A 23,945-nucleotide genomic window follows, 5' to 3' on the forward strand; every position below is an offset into this window, starting at 1 on the left:
AGAGATGTGCCAAGTGACACATCCCTGGCCAGCAGTTGGTACTAGAACTGAGTGCCCCAACTCCCAATTTAAGGTGCTCTTCCTCACGCCATTCCACTGATTACCTCACAGACTATCAGGAAAATCCAAATTACTCTCTAAATAACCTGACAGTGAGGAGAAGCTATCACCTAGGCTCTTGCTCTTTTGTCCTCTATCGCTAATTTTTCCACTTTTTAAAATATTTGATTCATGCCTCAGGGTGAATGTTGATGCCCTAAGGATAAAGATGAGTATCCAAGAATTTCCTATAGACTTATGTACCAAAAACAGGCCCAAGGTTAGATATCTTTTTTATTCTCTTCTTAAATTATTTTTTTAATTTAAAACTAGAGTATAATTCATTTATAGTGTTGTGTCAATTTCTGCTGTAGAGCACAGTGACCTAGTCATACACATAAATTCATTTTTTTTCTCATACTATCTTCCATCATGTTCTATCCCAAGAGATTGGATATAGTTTCCTGTGCTGTAAAGTAGGGCCTCATTGCTTAGTCATTCTAAATACAATAGTTTGCATCTACCAACTCCAAGCTCCCAGTCCATCCCACTTCCTCCCCCTCCCCTTGGCAACCACAAGTATGTTCTTTATGTCTGTGAGTCTGTTTCTGTTTTGTAGATAGGTTCAATTGCACCATATTTTTTTAAAAATATTAAAATACTACTCAAGTATGTGTCTGAATAATTTCAATCCTGTGGCCTTTTGCTTAAGATCTCTTCTTTAGGAAACCATGAATACAACAACTGTATTTTGAGTTGCCCTTACATTCCCAGAATTTTGGACTCCACTGATCAAGAGTGTAGCACTAGCTAGGTAAGGGTGAGTAGGAAGGACTAAAGAAATGGCTGAAGTTCCCTAGGTCTGGCCAGCCCTGTAAAGCATACTCCTCCAAAGCATGTGTGTATTGTTAGTTTTGTCTTATATCTCTTAGGTAGAGACTCTCTTTATTTTGCAGCGATATACAGGATCATTTGCATGGGTGACTGAGAAGCTAGAATACTAAAAATTATGGTAAAAAGCGATAGGAAATCCTCCAGAAATGGGAAAGAAAACTTACCATTGATTCAATTTTCTGGCTCATTTCTGTAAAATTCTTAGAAGCCTCTGTTTCATACTCTCCATATAGTTTGTGACTCGTAAATGACAATGTGCTATAGTAATTGTAGGTCTTCCTTTGATCTACAAGGAAAGAGGCAAAAACTCATCATGCTTTTTATCAGATGTGCGTAAAACCTCATCATTTCCCCATCTGCTAGTTGCTAGACAGACTGAGACAGGAACGAATGCCCTACCCAGGTCATCATCTCCATCATCCAGCCCTGAGCTTCAGGTTATCTCAGAATAAAAAACAACATTCATCATCATAAGATTTGGAGTGTAAAAACCACAACAGATGCTTGGTGTTCCTGTAAGCTAATTAGTCATGTTCTCTCCATTCCTGAGTAACCCACAAAAGGCAGCAAGTCACGCCATCTGAACTTACCAACAGGAATGAATTCAGAAGCTTCCCAGGAGTAAATGCATTTTTATATTTCAAAAGGAGATTTATCCCAGTCCCATAAATTACACATCAATTCTGACCACAAGGACTCCATGGTATGAAAAGTTATGTGGGCTAAAGAAGGAGATGAGGATAGGGATTCAAATGCTAGGAGTTCAGTATGAAGAAGTTTAAGGAGCTAGAGCTGCCACCTGGCATAACCCTCCAGGGACGCTAATCAGTTTCACTTGGTTCCCTTGTCATGCCATTTATTTTCTTCCACCAGCCGTGGGAACTGGCTCATCTGTCTTGAGCCATTGTCTCCATTTCTGCATCTAGTTCAGGCAGCCCATGTTGTTGGTCTGCTGAAGAATTAATGCCACACAGCTTTTCCTCTACCCTTCTGTACATGAAGCAAGCAGAGAGCTCAGAAGATTCATGCAGTGACTATTAATGCCAACTACCTCTTCTGCAAGAGACTCAGTGCCAAGCTTTAGGAATATAGCTGTGTGTGGTTAAAATAGGAATTGGAGTGTACCTCACCCAGTCTCAGGTTCTCCTCTTCTCTCTTGCTTCTCCTTCATTCCCTCACTTAAACCCCAGAGAGAAAGGAATCTAACATTGGACACCTCTGTCCCAAGCATATTCACATATCTCATTCCATTTAGAATAACCCTAATAAGATGGCAGTATTGTCCACATTATCAGATAAGAACTATAATCTCAGCAATGTAAATAAATTTCCAACCCATGGCCAGAAAAGATGAAACTGGGTTTCAAACTAAGGTCTAACTCCCAAATCACAAATTTTCATTACATATCACTTCCTGAGGTGAAAAAAAAAACAACCAAAAAAACCCACTCACTGAAGCTATAGGAGAAATCTCTCATTATGTGTGAGTTATGCAAAAAACAAAACCAAACAAACAAGCCAAAAAACCTACCAGTAAATTCCAAAAGAACATTCTGGCCATCCAGAGGATTTGTTGGGACAGAAAAGAAAACCTCTGGTCAGACTCTGACAAGGCCTGGGGGCAGGGTAGGGTGGTGGTGGGGTTGGTGACACATAGAGGAGATGGTGGCATTGTAAGGTCCGTGTCTCCTGAGCATTAACCACCTAAGGGAGGGACTCGGGGGATTTGCCTTCCTTCCTCCCTTTCACTGAATGGCCTTGCCCTGAATGGCTAATGTGACCTCGAGAGCAAGCAGGTCACAATATACACAATTTCAAGTAAGGTTTTTAGTTTACTGAAATATTGACCAGTAGTCTACATATGTCTAAATTTGGGCCCAAGATTCTGCATCTCTACAAGCTCCTAGTGATGCTTCTGTTGCTGGTACCTAACCACATGTTGAATAGCAGGTTTCTAAAGAGTAGAACATACTCTTCCTCATCCCTAGTCTTGCTTTTATTTTAAAATTATTAGATTGAATTATTTGAAATTTCCATTTATATAGCTTAAAAAGGTCAAAGGTCAAATGTGTTTGTGACACATAGAGGAGATGGTGGCATTGAAAGGTCATGTGCTTCAGCCAAACAATTTATCAATATTAATGATAAATAGCATATTAATTTGCCTCATAGACTCAAACAGGTTGCTAGGTGGCCAAACATATCTCCAGTTGCCAGAATTATATGGCATGTATAGTTGTTGAAAAATATTATTGAGAATGTTATCAGAAAAGTAAGAGAAATCAGGGTGAATGTGAGTTTGGTGGTAAGTTTCTAACACCTTTGTGATTCCATAACCTGCAATGAAGTTGTTCATAATAGATCCACCTGCTGTCATTCAAATCACAGAGGCCAGAGCAATGCAGTCCCAAAGGCCACTGGATACAGACTGCTCACACAATCCTGTGCTGTCCTGGGCTTTATGCCAAAATGATGTTTTTCCGAGTCTGATCACCTCCACCTTTATCTGCTGGTTTCTACAACAGACTCATTTGGCTCAGTTTGGTTATCTAGGTGTGCCGCCTCCTGAATGCTCATGGGCTACATCTGCTTTGTTCTTAAGTTACATCTCTAAACAGAGCACAGGTCACAAATATGACAGTAACACATATCATAACATATCCCTGTTTATTCAGATGTGCTGTGTGGGCAGCGGAAGTTTGTGTGTCCCATATTACTCAGCTAATCGTACCAACCACAGGATACACAGATGCGGGTTACTGGAGAAGTCTCCCCAGGTTTTTGTTTGTAAGCCTTTATAATACCTTCGGTAAGAATTGTAAGCCTTTATAACATCTGGCTTGGGAAGAAGCAAAGGAGAAACAGTAAGGAAAATTTTCTGTCACTGAGTAATGAGACCCCCTAGCTTTGCCAGGAATGCTTTGTTAAGTCAGATAAACCAAAGTATGCCCCAAGAAAATATCATAGGTATGACTCATTTATTTTTATCATTTAGTATTCAATAAACATTAATTAAGTATTTAATATGTGCCAGGATCCTGCTAAGTTCTGGAAATAACAAAAGTGAATAAAACATAGTCCTGGGCATCCATGGAGAGGAATAATGATGCTTACAACATAATGGGACTTACTATGTTCAGAACAGAACTGTGGAACTGTAAATTTATTTTAGCTATTCTTTTTTTATTTTGGCCATGTCCCTGGCATGTGGAAGTCCCCAGGCCAGGGATTGAACCTATGCCACCAAAGTGACACATGCCACAGCAGTGACAATGTCAGATCCTTTACCTGCTGAGCTACCAGGGAACTCCAGCTAGTCTTTTCATATGAAAAACATGCTCCAGAGAAATTATCAAAATGCAGATACTCCAAATTCAAAGACCTGCATGTGAGTAAATCCTATCCAAAAAAAAAAAAAAAAATCTTCAAAATTGTTAAACTGCCCAGAAATAATCCACCTTGTTTAGGAAGTTAAAATGGGACTTGTGGGAGTTTCCATCTTGGGGCAGTGGAAATGAAACCTATTAGGAACCATGAGGTTGTGGGTTCCATCCCTGGCCTCGCTCAGTGGGTTAAGGATCTGGTGTTGCCGTGAGCTGTGGTGTAGGTTGCAGATGCGGCTCAGATCCCGTGTTGCTGTGGCTGTGGTGTAGACCATCAGCTACAGCTCCGATTAGACCCCTAGCCTGGGAATCTCTATATGCCACGAGTGTGGTCCTAAAAAGACAAAATACAAAAAAAAAAAAAAAGGACTTGTGCGTGCCAGCAGAAGATAACCAGTTTATAGATCATCTCTCTTTACAGGAAAGCAGCTTCTGCACATTCCCAATTGAATTAGAATTAGAATCAAGTGATTGGCTTCTTTGGTTATAGGGTCTTGAACATCAAAGTGTTATCTAGTCACCAAGGGAGATATTAAACCAGTAGGTCAAAGTGGAGCCAACTTCTTAAAACCTGAGGTAGAGTAGGAAGGAAATTTCGGAGGGCTGTTTTGCCCTGGAAGAGCAGCTCTCAAGTAACTTGGGGACCTTTTTAATAACATAGCAGTGCTCATGGTTTATCCAGCAGGTCAGTACCTGATTACTGCAGAGCAAACCTCTTTATAATTAACCTTCTCAGCATATCCCATCTTCTTTAATCACCTGCAGTATATCCCAAGGTGATTTTAAGATTAAAAAAAAAAATAGGTACCTATTCCACAATATATCACTATAATATTTTCCAACTTCCTAGTTCAGAATGGAGCTTACTTCTCTGTGATCTCTGATTGTTCAATTTATTGAGCTGTAAGGATTTCAATGAGTTGGAGTTATTTTAAATCAAGGTGATTGCCATTATGACCTCAAACGACTCAAAACTTTGGACTCTAGCTTCCCTATGGCCTTCCCTTAATTATAGCTTATTCATGAATACAAAACACAGCATCCTATTCCCAGCAGAAAGCACTGATCCACCCAGGATAAAAGAAAGAATCCTTGTGGGCTATGAGAATTAAGAGGGGGACAAAGCAGGTAAAGAGTTCTTTGTACCAGCGATGCAAATGAATTATAGTAATAAGTGAATTAAGCCCGAGACAAATCAAAAGAGGAATGTCCATCAGGGAATATTGGAGGTAGAGTCCACGGGCCGGGACCAGCCATACTTACTGTATCTCACATAGTGAACAATGAGGCCAATGAACACTGCCAGGACAATCAGGGATATGAAGGTGATGAGGCCAATAACCCAGGGCTCCACACAAGCTCTCTTCTTGGCCCGCACCACAGCTGGCCTGAGAAAGAGAGCAAACAGGCCCATTACCTACAGTGCACACTGCATCCACACCTCAGGTCAAGCCCATGTTCCTGGGAAATGAATTCAGGACACTCGTCAGATGGAAGGATACTGTTCTGGTTTAGGACACACTCTAATCTCAGGCTGCTGGAGCAGTTCCTGCCTCTAGTTCTCTGACCTTAGGCAGGCAGTTCGACTCCTCTGTGCCTCAGTTTCCTCATTCATAAAATGAAAGTGATAATGATAGTATCAATCTCATAGGGTTGTTGTAAGGATTAAATGAATTACTGTGGGTAAGGTGCCTACAACAATGCCTCACATAGAGAAGGTGCTCTCTCTGTATGAGTTAGCTATGATTTACTGGAGCCAGCCCTGTGCAAGATACACACTGATGCCCTGTGGGAGAAATGAAAATGTTTAAAGCCTGTTCCCACTGTACTATATATATATATATATATATTTTTTTTTTTTTTGGCTTTTTAGGGCCGCACCCATGGTATGTGGAAGTTCCCAGGCTAGGAATTGAATCAGACCTGTGGCTGCCGGCCTACATCTGAGATCTACACCACAGGTCATGACAACGCCAGATCCCCACCCACTAAGCAAAGCCAGGGATGAAACCCACATCCTCATGGATACTAGTTGGATTCATTTCCGCTGCACCATGACAGGAACTTCCCCACTGTGGAATCTTATATGGCCTGTGATATATGTTACAGCTGGAACCATTACAGGATCTAGGCAGAGATACTAAGTATCTTCTCCTCCCACTTTCCTGATTATTTCCAAACAAACTTAGAGGATACCCATAAAAAATAACCACATGTCTCTTCTAAAAAACCTGAGTGAGCTGATATTTACCTCTAAACCTCAGCAGTGCTGCAGGAAATCCCTTCTGCATGAAACTTCCTGAAACTTTCCCATTTGTTCTGCCTTCAGAAATGCATATTACTGAAAAAAATGTTGATCGACTTGATTTTTGTTTGATTAATAATGTTGCGATTCCCTTGTGTTATAATAGTTACTAAGCAAACTCAATAGCTAGGGAAAATGAAATGATAAGTCAGAGTTGGCCAAATTGTTTAAACATGATGCTGTTAGTTTAAATTTCCTGAGATATTTATCATGCTGATAGAATCAAGGGCATGCATTCTTATTTCCAGAGAGGTGTAGTGCTTGAGCCCTGAGGGAAAAGGCAGGGTGACCCTGAAGGAACAGCTGGGGTTGATTTAGAACACAGAGAATTCCAAGCCCGGCTTTCCCCATACCAGCCTGGACAAAGTATTTAGACTCTGAACTCAGTTCCTCCATCTGTCAACAAGGGACAGGCTACCCATTCTGTCTGAAGCATGTGGTTGGTTGACTGTGGGACCCAGAATGAGATCATGAATATGAAAACTTTGTACAAATTGGGAGACATTTCTCAGTCACGTTTCCTCACAGAAATCAAGGTTGACCCTGTTTCCTGGTGATACAGGACCCGGACGTGATATCACCTTTCTGGTGTCCGCACACTGTCATCACATTCTGGCTCTGCCTCTGTGTTCTGCTTGGTGGGAACACTGTCACAGAAGTCAGTAGTATCACTGCTACATGACTTTGTCCCTGCTGCGGTCGCTGGGATTAGTGAAAGGCTCCAGGGATTCGACTTGGTCTCCTCCCTCAGTTCGGTGGTTTTCCCATGGGACCGTAGCCAAGGAAACTTCATCTTCCTCTCCCCAACCTCTTTCATCTCCAGTTCTCCCTAGAGTGGGATTCCAAACACCTGTTCCTAGAATGGCACTATAAAAAGACTTCTCCACTTCTCTTCTGCACATTTTTTATGTGCAAACGTGCCTAAGGAGCATATATACTGATTCCTCTTCTTCATCCCTGAATGCTTGCTGTTCACTTGTTGCAGAAGAAAGGAGATGCATATAGCAGACGTAAGCAAAACTTTGGAGGGAATATGGGGAGGGAAGGGCTTCTCAACTATACCAGATGAAGAATATGAATTTGTAATCGTAGGAAACATGATATAATTGTTTAAAGTACATGACCACACTATGTAGAATTGGGAAATGTAAGACAGAAGTTCTATTTATTCTATAGTAACTTTTAATAGAGACAAAACTAAAATAATGCAGCCTTTAAATTGATGAGGTAGAACTACCTGTATTAAGACCAAAAAGGTCAGTGATATATTTTAATGAAAAATGTTGCAGAATATGCATTCCATATTCCCATTTTTATAAATAATAAAACGATGTGTATGCACAGCAAAGTATATAAAAAGGCATACAAAATTTTTAACAGTAAGAAGTGAAATAGAAGTAAGAGAGAAACTTTAATTATGCTATGTACTTTTTTGTGTTATGGTGGATTTTTTTAATAAGAAACATCATGTCTTTTGAGTTAAATGTGAGAGAGAGACACGAGGATGATTGTACATGTCTTTTCATGGTGTTCCTATCACTATCAAGTTCAAGGTACTGCTGTCTTCTTTTCCTGTCTCCCACCTTTCACAACTATTTTAAAGATGTTCTAACTTCAGTGGCTTTGAAGGAGATAAGCCAGATGGCATGCAAAAAGGGAAAAGAGAACCTATCGAAAACACTTCTTCAAATAAACACTTAAGAGAGTATATTTCTGATTCTTGCCACCAACTTCTTTATTGTATAGTGCGGTACCAACAAATTCAATCCTCTCTCTTATTTTCTCCATATGAAAAACAAGGATAAGAATTCCAGACCCTTCTTAATTTGATGATCTCTGAAGAGAGAGAAATGATGAAGTATTTTATGACATTGAGCTCCCAGGTAGAAAGTCGTTATACAAATAATAAGGACTATTATCTATTATTATTATTTTAATTACTACTAATAATGGTAATGACCACATTACTGAGGTGTCTGTTATTTGAAACATTCTTTCTTCCCTTCCCAGTCTGTAGAGTGCTGCTTTTCAGATATATTCATCCTGTTTCTTAATTACTTTTTTGTCTTCTCTCTTGGCAAGTGAATCAACACTGAATTGCTCCAAATTAGATGTAGTAGGAGTGTGCTCAAAAAAAAAAAAAATTAGTAAAGTGGAGGAATAAATCTGTTTTACATATCAACAGGCACTTATATAACTAAACTCCTCCTGTATATAAATCCTTGTCCAATCATTATTGTGGTCTTTTGAAACTTACCTGAATCTCTTCAAGTAAAACTGCCTTTAGACAGACTGGATGAATTATAATAACTTCAGAAATTTCTTTCTTTCTATGATTTTTCTTTTTAATTTAGGGACATGTGTGATTAGATGGTGAATATAGCTGGTAAATATAGCAGTTAAAATGGGGTATATGTTTATAAACCCCAAATTTCCAGAGGACAAATCCGAAGTTGCATTATCATTATCACCTCTTAATATGTCATTTTCTAGAATAGCATACAAAACAAAAGCAGCAGCAACAACAAAAAGATGAGGGATAACAAGGCACAAACACAAATAAACCTCATGGCAACACGGCAGACCCATAAAGGCAAGGCTCACAGTGCTTCCAAGGAAAGTTTAACAGAAGAAACACCTGGCGTTCCCGTCGTAGCTCAGCGGAAGTGAATCTGACTAGGATCCATGAGGACACAAGTTCGATGCCTGGCCTTGCTCAGTGGGTTAAGGATCTGGCATTGCTGTGGCTGTGGCATAGCCCTGTGGCTACAGCTCCGATTCAACCTCTAGTCTGGGAACCTCCATATGCCGAGGATGCACCCCTAAAAAGACAAAAACAAACAAACAAAAAACCAGAAAAAACACCTACCTAACACCACCACCACATACCCATTGATAGCGGATGTTAAACTCCTTGCCCCCTCTCTGTCATGGTAAGCAGCACTGATATTCTTAGTTTGACTGTTCTTCAGCTCAGTGCAGCTGAGCTGTTCTGAAGGAACATGTGCACAATATCTGTAAAGCTGGTGATCCCAGTGCAGGGTTATCAACTACTTTAGCCAGAGGCCAGCAAACGTTTTTGCGAAGGTCCAGAGGGTAACTATTTTAGATTTTCTGAACCACACACTCCTTATTGCAAGTAGTCAACTCTACCATTTTAGTACAAAAGCAGCCATAGACAGTATATACAAATGAACATGGCGGTGTTCTAATGGAACTTTATCTGTACACTGAAATTTGCATTTTGTATCATTTTCACTTGTCACGAAATATTTTTATTCATTTGATTTATTTCAACCATTTAAAAAGTAAAAAGGAGTTCCCGTCGTGGCGCAGTGTTTAATGAATCCGACTAGGAACCATGAGGTTGCGGGTTCGATCCCTGCCCTCGCTCAGTGGGTTTAACGATCCGGCGTTGCCGTGAGTTGTGGTGTAGGTTGCAGACGCAGCTCGGATCCCGCATTGCTGTGGCTCTGGCAGGCCAGCGGCTACAGCTCTGATTAGACCCCTAGCCTGGGAACCTCCATATGCCGCAGGAGTGGCCCAAAAAATAGCAAAAAGACAAAAAAAAAAAAGTAAAAACATCCCTCTTAGCTCCAGCATTCTGCAAAAACATGTGTTGGGCTGGTCTTGGGCCCTTAGGCTATAGTTTACTGATGACTGATATCAGCAATAGCCTACAAGTCAGTGCTAATTGTGTTGGGAAGTGTAATCATCCTTTCATTTTTTAGTCTCAACTGCATGGGAAACCTAATGTAGTGTGTCTACAATCCTGTCACCACTGATCTTGTTCTGACAAGTCTCACTAAACCGCGTCCTGTAGTTCAATAACAGGTTTCTCTTCTGACAGCACCCCTACCTGCCACCACAACCCCCCCCCCCTCTGATTTATTCGCCATTACACTAAGCTGCCTTTTTTGGGGGGGAGATTTTTATTTTTTTCTATTACAATTGATTTACAATGTTCTGTCAATTTCTGCTGTACAGCAAAGTGACCCAGTCATATATACATATATATGTGTGTATGTATTCTTTTTCTCACATTATCCTCCATCACGCTCCATCACAAGGGACTAGATGTAGTTCCCTGTGCTGTACAGCAGGACCTCATTTCTTATCCTCTCCAAATGCAATAGTTTGAATCTGCTAACCCCAAGCTCCTAGTCCATCCCACTCCTTCTCCCTACCCCTTGGCAGCCACAAGTCTCTTCTCTAATTCCATGAGTTTGTTTCTTTTCTATAGATAGGTTCATTTGTGTCTTATACTGGATTCCAGATATAAGTGATATCATATTGTATTTGCTTTTCTTATCTATAATAAGTGATGGAGCCAATGCCTGAGACTACTTGAAACCCAGGTCGGCCTAAGTTAGCCTGGCATTCCCCCTCTTGCCCACCAGCTTTCAAGCTCTTTGCTTTTGCTCCTTCTGCTTCCTGTATGAAGTAACTTTGAGTCTGTTCTTTGCTTGCATCATAAAAGCCTGTGTGTACTTAAAAGAAGTTCAAAAAAGTGCCCTCCACTTCAGGAAGTTCTCTTCACCCCTGAGCATCACATCAGAACATACATTTTGAGCCGTCTTGGGATACATCTTATCTATATTCTCTGACCATGTGCTCCAGGTATAGTCACAAGGGGAATCGAATTGAAGTTGAATAAACGAAACCAAACTGACCATTTGTCAGCACAGTGTGGCTTTCAACCTCGCTCAAAGGACCTCTGGTCTGCATTAGTCTTAGAAAAGAACTTGGAATGTTCCACACAAGAAGAGATAGGTTGGACATTGTGAAGGATAATTAACATTTAACTAAAGCCTTATTTCCATAAAACACTTTATATAATAATCAAACTTTGTGGTTAAGACGTCTGTTTCACTTGTTTAAAATATATGATTTTCTAGCTCTGATTTTATCTATCTACTGTAAAGTGTTGTCATAGTACAGAAAGTGATAAATGAAAATACAGGGACATTAATTTCAGGAAATACATATTATTTGAGGTCACTGAAAATCTGTGTATAATTACAAGATCCAAACAAAAGCATAAAGATACCACAATGAAGTAACAGGATAGCACATTCGGACATTTCTAATTCCCTCAGTTATTGCTTCAGTTTTAAAATATTAATTAATAAGTGTTTAGTCAGTTTTTATTGCTGGGCACTAGCTTATTTCTTTAGCTCATAGATTGTACCTGCTTGTCTTATCCATACAAATACCTCAGAGGTTTTTCCTTTATGGTAGACTCCTACTGGCAGGCTTGGTAAGGTTTTCAATCTTTTGTATACTTTCTAGAATAAGACTATAAAAATATCCAGGATGGAACTAAAATTTTGAATATCTGTGTGTGGATCATGTTTTCTTGCTGTTTTTAAAGAAATACTAATTACTTCTTATAAAATTACGAATAACCTATTTCTATCCTTTCTGCTGTCACACAAACACATCTATAAAATGTCTAATAGCACCAGCCAGGCTCTGGGACTGAATTGTAGGTACATTCCCTACAATAATAACTATGAACAGTTCTCATAAAGAAGTTAAAATTAGACAACTGTTCCCATTTTCTTTTTTTCTTTTTTTTTTGTCTTTTGTCTTTTGTTGTTGTTGTTATTGTTGTTGTTGCTATTTCTTGGGCCGCTCCCGAGGCATATGGAGGTTCCCAGGCTAGGGGTTGAATCAGAGCTGTAGCCACCGGCCTACGCCAGAGCCACAGCAACGCGGGATCCGAGCCGCATCTGCAACCTACACCACAGCTCACGGCAACGCCGGATCGTTAACCCACTGAGCAAGGGCAGGGACCGAACCCACAACCTCATGGTTCCTAGTCGGATTCGTTAACCACTGCGCCACGACGGGAACTCCCCCATTTTCTTTTAATAGCACCAAGACAAAGGTGGGAAATTCATTGCTTTTATTATAAACGTTTTTATTTCTATTCCACTTTGTTCTAGACTGGTTTAAGGTGGCTTGTAAGCACATATGTATTTATATAATTATTAATTTAAATGTACAGTATTAAATTATATTTTTATATATGTATTAAATTAAATTTGGAGCTATAAGAATAAAGCAAAACATAAGTGGAAACATAAAATGGTAATAGTATTAAAAACTACATATTGTAATTCCCATCTGGATATTTCCTTAAGTCAGGCCACAAAATTTGTAGCTTTCTAGCAGCAAACCAAACCTAAACAAAACAAAGCAAACAAGCAAACCCTACTCAGCTACATTCTTTATGGCACCCGTAATATAAAAACTGAATAGTTGTTCTGCAGCAATGTAATTCCTTCAGCTTCTAATAAAAAGAATATGTAAACTCTCCACAATATTCTTAGCAAGAATTAGGGATTTTTTTGTCTATGTGCGTTTTTTAGGGCCGCACCTGCAACATATGGAGGTTCCCAGGCTAGGAGATGAATCAGAGATATAGCCACTGGCCTACACCACAGCCAGAGCAACTCGGGATCCAAGCCGTGTCTGTGACCTACACCACAGCTCTCGGCAATGCCAGATCCTTAACTCACTGAGCGAGGCCAGGAATAGAACCTGCGTCCTCATGGATGCTAGTCAGATTCGTTTCCTCTGAGCCATGATGGGAACTCTAAGAATTAGTTTTGTAATACTCACAGTACGTGCCTCAATCCTGGCAAATGGCATCAATTACTATTCAGTAAAAGCAGTCTTAGGTGGGGGAGCAGTGTGAAATTATAGCAAGCTCTGAGATAATTTTTTTAAAATATATGACAACACTTCCTTAATTATTGAAATGGCTACATGTGGCATTTTCACATTATAAAGTACCTAAAGTTTATTGAAATCATAGACATAAAATATGGTATTAATTACTTAGTAGAGGTAGTAAGTTTTTAATAAAAGTAATATTGCTTAGTGCAGTAGTAAGGTTTTAATAAATATTGGGAATGACAGAAAACCTTATTAACTTAGGCTCAAGAATTCCTATATTTAACTGACCATAAAACTCAGGTGAGGTTTCCATCATGGCTCAGCAATTGACGAACCCAACTAGTATCCATGAGGACGCGGGTTCGATCCCTGGCCTCTCGAACTGAGTTAAGAATCTGGCATTGCCGTGAGCTGTGGGTTACAGATGCAGCTCGGATCGGGCATAGGCCGGTGTGGCTATAGCTCCTATTGGATCCCTAGCCTGGGAACCTCCATGTGCAGTGGGTGAAGCCCTAATAAAACAAAAAACAAAAAACAAAAAAACAAAAAACAGGTGATAATATCCTTCTGCCCACCTACTTTAAAAGGAAGTTGTTATTACATATATGATATCATCAAACTTTGTTGGACATGTGTATTATATAAATATTAACGACAACTCAACAGAAAGGAATGTCTCTGATCTCCATCATGTTATCATCAGGGTCTTTATTCCATTCCCAGCCAGACATGATGTGTTATAGGAGGCTATAAGCTGAGATTTAGGTTGGCACTTTTTCTGACCTCTAGAAATTTACAATCACAGATAGATGGGGTATAAAAAAAATAAAAAAAACCTAAAGATATTATTAAGTAATGAGGTATGGGTTCATAGACTTGTAAACTGAGCTATTTTAGCTCTTTTACACTCCTTACTTGAAGAGCATAACTGTTTACACTCACATAGTTGCTTTATTTTCTTCAAACTCTTTCCAGCTTGATAAAAAGCCAAAATGATTGGAGTTAGAAATTTTAAAAGCCACAGTTTCCCACAGAAATGCTGACAAGAGATACCACTGCAGCTCATCATAGTGAATTGTATGCACTTTAATGTGTGGAAAAATAAAGAAAGAAAGAATTAACGGAGTGTGTTAGTATGCCTGGCAGGTGTATCAGAAGAAAAAATGGTTGAGAAACCTGAGCTAGAGATATTCTTGAAGCTGCTCATCAACGGCACTGACTTTGGGTAACTTTTTAAATGTTAGATGTCTTTCTACCAAATCTTGCTCTTGACTTTGTCTAGATGCCTCTTATGAGAATTGGCATGATATAGTGGAAGCAACTCTGAAGTGGAAGACCAGTGACCTGATTTTAAGTCTTAGGGCTTGTTTTTAAGGACTAAGTCCTTTCATCTAAGTCTTGAGTTTCTCAGATGAGAAATCTGAGAGCATATTCAACATCACACAAGTTCCAGAATCCCCTACCCACAACTTACATGATATTGAAGGGGCTGTCATTTTCTTCACTTGTTAAAAACAATGGGAATTTTAGTTGATCTAGATACTTTTTAATTTCCAACACAGTAAGTGTTCCATGCCTCAGGTAACCTAAAAATACTTAACATTATCGTAATTAAACTTCAACATTTTTTAAACAATCAAAATTAACATAATTTCTCAAATGCATCATTTTTCTGATAGCTGCATACTAGATCATTTGTAATGGTCAAATTGAGGGTCTGCCAGGCATTTGAAATAATCCAGATTTCATATGAGGAAGTCATAAAGTTTCTCGATTGCTTGCATCCTAAACCAGTCTTAAAATCCCTAGACTTGTAAAATTGCATTTTACGTAAACCATCGAGGGGACGTAAAATTGGAATGTGCAGTTGCAATGTGGGCTAAAACTGTGTGGTGTCATCCTGGTTGCTGTTTCTCAGGAAAGCGTTGTAAGCCATACACAAAGAATCCCTCAGAAAATCTAGAAAGTTCTGTATATAGTAAACTCTATCTGAATTAATTTAGCAGTGAGGGACAATTTGAAAATTCATGGAACCTGTTAATGTTTACATTATTCTTCCGAAAGTGAGATTTCTTATTAATGAATTTCCTGCCCCAGTTGTGTACCTAGGATATAATGGAGGTATTAAGTCTTAACTTTTGAGTGAACACAACTTTTTTGGTCATTATATATCCAACTTATTTATAATTTACTATATTGGCAGTAAAATATGCTCAGATTCAATAAGAATGAGGTAGAATTTGCTGTGCAAATTAGTAGCATAAAATTATAAGAAAAGTATTATTTTACCCAAAAGAACTAAATATTTTCAATCACCAATGTCCCTGGCTTTAATTTGTAGCCTTATGCTGACAGTGACCAAATCTATACCTGCAGCCCAGATCACTTGTATAAACTTCAACCCATGTATCCACCTGCCTGCTATTAGACATGACTGGATATACCTCTCATCACTTAAACTTGGTAGAGGCTTGTAGGTGCCTATCTCAAATATTTCCCTTAATAAGAGAATCTTTGATGTGCCTAATATGCCCCCTGGAAAACAGAATAATGTCCCTTGTCCATATGAATAAGTACAGACCAGTGGAGTCTCTATACCAGTGGGTAGAATCCTGAGATGCATCCCACAGCTAGATTACATATGTGCCAGCTGAGGCTCAGGCAGCTATACCAATCCATGATTTGGAGGACATATGTTCTTGTTGATGGGTCAGCACAATAGAAGTTAAGGACCTGATGTGTGTCTATGAGGATGCGGGTTTGATTCCTGGCTTTGCTCAGTGGGCTAAAGATCCAGCATTGCTGTGAGCTGCCGTGTAGGTCACAGACATGGCACGGATCCTGTGTTGCTGTGGCTGTGGGGTAGGCAGGCAGCTGCAGCTCGATTTGCCCCCTAGCCTGGGAATTTCCATATGACACAGGTACGGCCTTAAAAAAAGACAAAAGAAGAAAGAAAAAAAGTAAGTGCAGGACAGGAGTTAGAAATGCATGTTCAAACTCCACTTCTACCAATCACTTACCCAGAGATTTAGAAATCTGTCTTCCTCATCTTTGGTTTTCCTATCTATAAAATCCTAGTGATATTAAAGTTATCAGCTTCACAGGGTTATTGATAGGTACCAAATAAGAAAATGTATGTTGGAATTATGTGTAAATATACACATATATTATATATACAATATATGTGTGTATATATAATATATATCCTACTATATGTCCTCCCTATGAATTTTACTAAATGTGACTTGACAAGCTTTTAATGTGCAACAACCGGTTTTTAAAAGTCTGTATATTACTATACAAATTCAAATAGTAATACTCATAACAGTAACAATAGTATTTCCTGGGTTAGGCAGACGCCTGTGTTAGTTTAACTCTTGTACTTGACAACATTGAACTTGGTACACAGGTGAATCAGGAGGACAGATTTGATCTTTAATATTGACTGACACCCATTCCTGTGACCACATGCAAGTTACCTAATCTTTGACTATGGCATCCTTTTATCGATACACAGAGATGCTTCTTGTCTACTAGCCTTAGAGGTCTATTTAGAAGACTATCCGTTGAACAATAACGTTGTTCCTTGTAAATTTAACTTTATCTTTTAACACAGTAAGAGTTAAATCAGCATAGCAGCAGCACCACCTAGGTAGATAAATGTGGCGTTGTGGGGATGGTATAGCATTGTGATAAGAGAATAGCTTTGGAGTCAGATAGACCTAGGTTAATTCCCAGTTCTGCCATTAATCACCTCTGCTACCTGTCTGATCCTCAGTTTCCTCATCTATTAAATGGGTTTAGTGATATAATCATAACCATAGTTCGTTATAAAGATTAAACGCACATAATATTTTAGAACAGTAGTTGCCACACAGTACATGTGAAACAAATGATAGCAATTATTATTTTGTTCTGCACTGACTCATAGCTCAACTTTCAACAGAGTGCTAAATCCTTCTGTATCTGCTATTGCAACTTCAAGAAAGAGGTATCGGGAGTTCCCTGGTGGTCTTGTAGTTAGGACTTGGTGCTTTCGCTGCTGAAGCCTGGGTTCAGTCCCTGGTCAGGGACCACATCAAGCTGCTGCGTGCTGCAGCCAAGAAAGAGAGAGAGAGAGATCATCTGACATCTTCAGATGAAAGGTTGCAAGATAGAATTTAGTAGTGACTGTGTGATACATTGGATTCCCCTAAGCTTAGTCCTATCACCTCAGTATTACTATTCTAAAAATCTCAGAAATTGCTCAGTCATGCAGGCCATGTAGATAGCTGGGAGAATGTTGAACTTGCAGGTTCTGGCATGACCTGGTGTCTGTCTTTGCAGCCCATTTTTCTTTCTCAACCTCTTAAAAACTTGGCTACTCTCTAACCCACTCATTTCGAACCTATCAAATTATGCTTGAAACCATGAAACTATCCTTCACAATTCTCATCCACTGTCTTAGATGAGAATACGTTCAAAGGAATGTTCTGTGAGGTGTACTTAGAGGAGTTCCTCTAAATTCTAACCCTGACAAAGCCATGATCGATGGAGCACCCATTTCACAACCGTCCGTCTTAGAAGACCCGCCCCACGATTGCCTAGTCATCTTATCCTCAAGCATGAGAGCATCAGGCGCGCTAACAAATCTCAGTGCTGACAAAAAAGCACATGCTGCTACTTTTTGTTTTCTGAATATTTCTGTTTATTTCCTTATTGTTTTGAAGCAGTGGTATGTTTTTGGAAGAAAGCAGGCAACAACGAAATAATAAAGATGCTCTAAATAGTTTCAGTTACTTGAGACTGATGAATTCTTTTCATGAAATGCTGCACTAAGATAGACTTGTTTTTCACACAATAGCAAATGTTGCAATCTTTTTTAGAAAACAATGATGATGTAAGTGAAGTGCTCTACTCTCAGTTACTGATCATCTTTGAGATAGTGAGGCAAAGTTAGGTCATGTCCTTATCTCTTAAATACAGAGACAGTTGTAAGAATGAAATAAGCAGTCTACGCGTTCTTCAAAACATTTATAAAACCCTATCGATGAAAGTAAAATTATACAACTACCCCTTCTCCTTCAGCATATGTGTGCAGTCTTTATTATTAGTCTGTATTGATCTGTTTCTTTGCCTATACATTATGTATATTTTTTCTTTCTTTTTCTTTTTTTTTTTTTTGTTGTTGTTGTTGTTGAAGGCCACACTCACGGGCATATGGAAGTTCCCAGGCTAGGGGTCGAATCAGACCTGAAGCCATCAGCCTACGCTACAGCCACAGCAGTGCCAGATCTGAGTCACATCTGTGACCTACACCACAGCTCATGGCAATGCGGGATCCTTCACCCACTGAGCAAGGCCAGGGATCGAACCTACGTCCTCATGGATGCTAGTCAGATTCATTAACCCCTGAGCCACGACGGGAACTCCTGCCTATACATTATATAGACATGTATGCCTACATATAATACACGTTTTCTCCATGTGTGTATGTGCATGTTTTCCATTTCTCTGTTAGAGGGCAAACTTTTCAAAGACTTTTTTTTTCAGCCATGCCTGTGGCATACAGAAGTTTTCAGGCCAGGGATCAAACCCAAGTCACAGCTGTAACCAGAGCCACAGTGATGACAATGCTGGATCCTTAACCTACTGAGCCACTAGGGAACTCATCCAAAGATTATTTCAGTTGCCCATATATGATAAACAGTGTGTTATAGTAGCAAGAGTGCAGACGTTAGAGCCAAAAGGCCCAATGTCAGGTTCTGGATCCAACACTTAAAATCCTGGACAGTCTGAGTTGGAGTTATTTCATCTTTTAAAGAAGTGATCGCAAGAATGGCTTCTCAAAGTATTGTCAAAGTTAAATCAGATAGTATTTTATAAAATGTGCAATGCATGATAGGTACTCAACAAATAGTTTTATTCCATGCAAAATTTAGCACAAAATAAGAACTCACTAAAAGTCGTTACGTGGACCAGGACTGATCTGAGCGGAAGGGGAAGTGAGGTGAAGCATTAAGGACTTGGAAGATCATCAGAGAGCCACTCTGGACTAAACCTTGGCAGAGGGACCCTATAGTCTTAGGTAGTTTGTTACTATCTTTTGACTAATTCAGGGCAAAAAGGAAGATGTTGCTAGATTAATTTTACATTGCGATTTTCCCTGTAAACCGATTTTGAATCCAAATAAGACCACCCTTCCTGTCTGACACAAGCTACCCAAGTCATGCCTGTATCCTCCCTTCAGTTCCCCAGACCTTCTGGAATTATCCTCTCTTCCTTAATCATCACTATGTTGCATAAATGACTACTCTCCTTTCCTTGGAGGGAAAGGTAACCACAGAGAGAACACCTCCCATTAAAATATAATTATATCAATTTAAAGACAACAAGGGACAAACTGACCTCTTTCATTTCTGCTGTAATTTCTTTCTATCTTACAAGCTCCTTCATTTTTAATGGCTTTACACTGTATCAGTTCTTCTCACACTTTACATAAATAAGAACTATCTTGTTAACTTTTAAAAATAAAATCCCCATGCCCCAACCAGAGAGTCATGAGAATTTCTTGGATGAGAACTGGATTTTTTTTCTTTTGTCTTTTTAGGGCCACACCCATGGCATATGGAGGTTCCTGGGCTAGGGGTCGAATTGGAATTCCAGCTGCCTGCCTACACAACAGCCACAACAACACCAGATCTGAGCCATGTCTGCAATCTAAGCCCAGCTCACAGCAACACCGGATCCTTTAACCCATTGAGCAAGGCCAGGGATCAAACGCGTGTCCTCATGGACACTAGTCGGGCTCGCCATTGCTGAACCACAATGGGAACTTCTTCCATTTTTAATAAGTACCCAGTGATTCATGGGCAAAAGTCCATGGTCACACATTGAGAGATAATGCTTACTCTACTGAGGAAAAGCTGAATTCTGTTTCATTTGAATGTTATTCATTTTACCTTCATCTATCTCAGATACTCTAAGATACTACTGTCTATCTTAGATACTACTGCCTATAAATTCAATCTGCTTAACATTAATTCTTGTCAGTGGTTGCTGATGAATGAAGTTGGCAGACATCTTCATCAACAGTAATATATTTAATAAACATTTTCTTCTCTTCCCAAATCTCTTCCCTACAAATTTATTCCTGATAAAGTTTTCTTTAATATTCTGCTGTGTGCTTTAATAAAATTATTGTGTTGATCTCTTCATGCTCAAATAATAATATAAAGTAAGAGTTTGGGAAAAATGATACCATCTGCAGAATAATGGTTACCTGGTCCAAATTTCTTACCTTTAAATTCTAAACTGGTGGTTTTCATTTAGAACAGGTGAAGCAGGAGTTCCCGTCGTGGCACAGTGGTTAACGAATCCGACTAGGAACCATGAGGTTGCGGGTTCGGTTCCTGCCCTTGCTCAGTGGGTTAATGATCCGGCGTTGCCGTGAGCTGTGGTGTAGGTTGCAGACGCGGCTCGGATCCCGCGTTGCTGTGGCTCTGGCGTAGGCTGGTGGCTACAGCTCCGATTCGACCCCTAGCCTGGGAACCTCCATATGCCGTGGGAGCAGCCCAAGAAATAGCAAAAAAAAAAAAAAAAAAAAAAAAGACAAAAATAGAACAGGTGAAGCAGAAGAGGGGTAATCAGAAATTTGGCTAAAGAGGGAAGAGCATGCTGTTTGATAAAACGTTCCACCTGTTTCTGATATACCTTCCCAGTTATGAACCAATGGCCTCAAAAATAGATAGCCTATTTTTCAATACACCTCTTTCAGTATTCCTCTTTCTTTAAAGAATGTTTGTTGGTACACTTATTCCAGCAAATATGAATAAAAATTTAAGTCCTTTCCACTTTAACCAGTTATCTTAACAAATCCTCAAAATATGTGCCCTGTTTTTATACAGTTTTTAGATCAGGAAGGAATTTTTGGCTTGTTTGTTTTTCCTTGAGAGGTATCTTCCATCTACTCTGAAGCAGGACTGAAAAATAGGTATATCTTTTGCTTCAAATTAAAGACTATACTCAGAAAAATTCATTTCGATATTCCCACCTTATAGCTCCCCTCTACAAATTCCAGACTCACTAAGATATAGCATAGACAGCCTGAAATCAATTTAGAATCTTGAGTTTGATAGTAAAAATATGTTTAAATAAAAGCACCCTTATCTATAGTGATATTCTTGAAGATAATGCAGGTAAAAACAGTTGGAAACAAAGCTGTCATGGATTATAGAGAAGCACTTGCAAAAAACAGGAAGCCTTGAAAAGTCTGATTAAATTTGTGATGTCTATAGCACTTAGTTGCTTTATTAACAAATATAGAGAGTATTAAACTTCTCATAACGAGCATGTAGAACTTTCTATCAATGACAGAGTCTGAATGTTTTTCACTATTAAGATTCCGTTGGAAGTTTTATACTTTTAAAATTGTTTTCTTCTCAAAGTAGAAATTAATAAAAAAAATAGTATGCCAATATATCAGAGAAAATAAATTTTTAATATAAAAATAAAATTATTTTTAGAGCCCAAATTGGTACACTGAAAACTTGTTAGTGTTTAGTTTCTAACTTTGAAGGAAAACAACCTCAGAATAGTGATGACTTATCCGTTAGAGAAGTTGATTGTGGCCAAGGACATCATTGGATTTATTTTAAAAATCTAACTTTAATAATGTAATCATTTATTTTCTTAGGTTTCTATTTAATTCTTTTAAAAAATATAATTTTAAAATTTTATACTATTTACTTATAGAAAGAAGCATAAATTTGATCTTTATGGTTTCAGATTTGTTTGTTTTAGGGGCCGCACCTGTGGCATATGGAAGTTCCCAGGCTAGGGGTCGAATCAGAGTTATGGCTGCATGGGTACAGCAGCTCTAGCAACACCAGATCCGAGCTACATCTGTGACCTATACCACAGCTCTCTGCAACACCAGATCATTAACCCACTGAGCTGGCCAGGAATCTAACTTACATCCTCATGGATACTAGTCAGGTTTGTTTCCACTAAGCCACAACAGGAACTCCTATGGTTTCAGATTTATTTTTTCTCATGTATAACTTTGAGTATTTATCAATATATTCTATGTAATATGATATGATTGATATAATATAACATAACATGGGACAAATAAAACTCAAGCTAGAAACACATTCTACTTAAACTAAAAGACAGTTCTCAAACATCATGTACTTTTATCTTTTGTTGAATTCTTCTGAAAGTATTTAGAAAAAAATATTTGGAGAAGGGACATAAATGGACAGAGAACAAGAATGTACAAAGAAGAGAAATCTATTTCTTGACATAATTTTGTGTTAAATATCAAAAGCATTTCTCTATATTAAACACATCATAAATTGAAGATCTACACATTCCTTGGTGTGGTTCATGCCCTTTTAAACAAGTCAAGGCCAAAGGTAAGGAAAAGACAAGGGAACTCACCGATACATTGCTGACCAGCAAGGAAGATGCTGAGGAGACAGAGGTCTGCAATCAAGTGTGTGTTTCCTGGCTCTATCACCAATTTTGTGGGCTGGGTTGAGGTGAAGAAAGAAGTCACTGATGATCTAACTAGAACCAGTCCGACAGGTCTTTGCTAGTGTGATGGAGACTGTGACTAGTAAAACAACGTCAAATTTTATAGGGAGCGAGAGAATATAAGTAATATAAGCACTTTCTAGCAGTGGGAACTTAAAAGGTACTACCTTAAGATTATAATTTAGGAGTTCCCATCATGGCTCAGTGGTTAGCGAATCCAACTAGGAACCATGAGGTTACAGGTTCGATCTCTGGCCTTGCTCAGTGGGTTAAGGATCCGGCATTACCATGAGATATGATGTAGGTTACAGATGTGGCTTGGATCCCATGTTGCTGTGGCTCTGGCTTAGGCCGGCAGCTACAGCTCTGATTGGACCCCTAGCCTGGGAACCTCCATATGCCACGAGTATGGCCCTACAAAGCCAAAAAAAAAAAAAAAAAAGAAAGAAAGAAAGAAAAAGAAAATAAAATAGAATAAGCAAATAGGCCAAATAAAACTGTTGAAAAAAAAGATTATAATTTAAAAGTGTTAATGTAAACCAGAGTGGTTAGATAAAAGTCAGATGCTTAGATCTAGAAAGAAAATTTAAAATCATCTTGCTCAGCCTCCTTGTTTCTAGTGAAGAAAACTGAGGAATAATTAAGTTTAATTGGTCAAAATCACAGTCAATGCCCTTATATAGGACTAACATCTTTAAAAAAAAAAAAAAAAACTGTTCTGACATGCTTTCCACTTTACCATGCATGTAATGAAAGTTTTCCTTTGTTATATCAGCTAGCTGTTGAAAATACAGTAGAGGTTAGAAAAGCATTAATGTCTTAAAATTATGTGCCACTGTTCTTCTAGAAAAGTCAAGTTGTTTGCAAATACTCACGCCCAGTTAAGACAGTATGTATCTTTCCTTGCGGTGGAGGCTGGCATATCAACCAGCACTGAGTCATCACTATCTTATTTCTGAAAAGTTAACAATCTATTTTCTTAAATGTGTGTTGACACATATATATGCAAATATCCATATACTTGTGTCAGGTATAACCTTGAAATTGCCTCCTTTAATCCCCATAAAGTAGATTGGGTGTTTCTCCTCTCTGCTCTTGTGGTATCATAACATTACTGT

At 38.9% G+C, this 23,945-nt stretch overlaps 1 protein-coding gene across 1 annotated transcript in view; it reads right to left on the bottom strand.

Annotated features, from left to right (window-relative positions):
- LOC125138165 (transmembrane protease serine 11E-like) overlaps positions 1 to 22,802 on the bottom strand; it is a 41,780-nt gene extending 18,978 nt beyond the window's left edge. The window contains exons 1-3 of the mRNA XM_047799426.1: positions 22,732 to 22,802; positions 5,580 to 5,704; positions 1,098 to 1,219 (exon numbers count right to left, since the gene is read on the bottom strand). Of these exons, the coding sequence (XP_047655382.1) occupies positions 1,098 to 1,219; positions 5,580 to 5,704; positions 22,732 to 22,739 (255 nt within the window). The 5' untranslated portion in view covers positions 22,740 to 22,802. The remainder of the gene's footprint in view (positions 1 to 1,097; positions 1,220 to 5,579; positions 5,705 to 22,731) is intronic.
- Positions 22,803 to 23,945: the final 1,143 nt, after the last annotated feature.

This window comes from Phacochoerus africanus, chromosome 10 (genome assembly GCF_016906955.1).
Source record: "Phacochoerus africanus isolate WHEZ1 chromosome 10, ROS_Pafr_v1, whole genome shotgun sequence".
NCBI classification, from domain to species: Eukaryota; Metazoa; Chordata; class Mammalia; order Artiodactyla; family Suidae; genus Phacochoerus; species Phacochoerus africanus.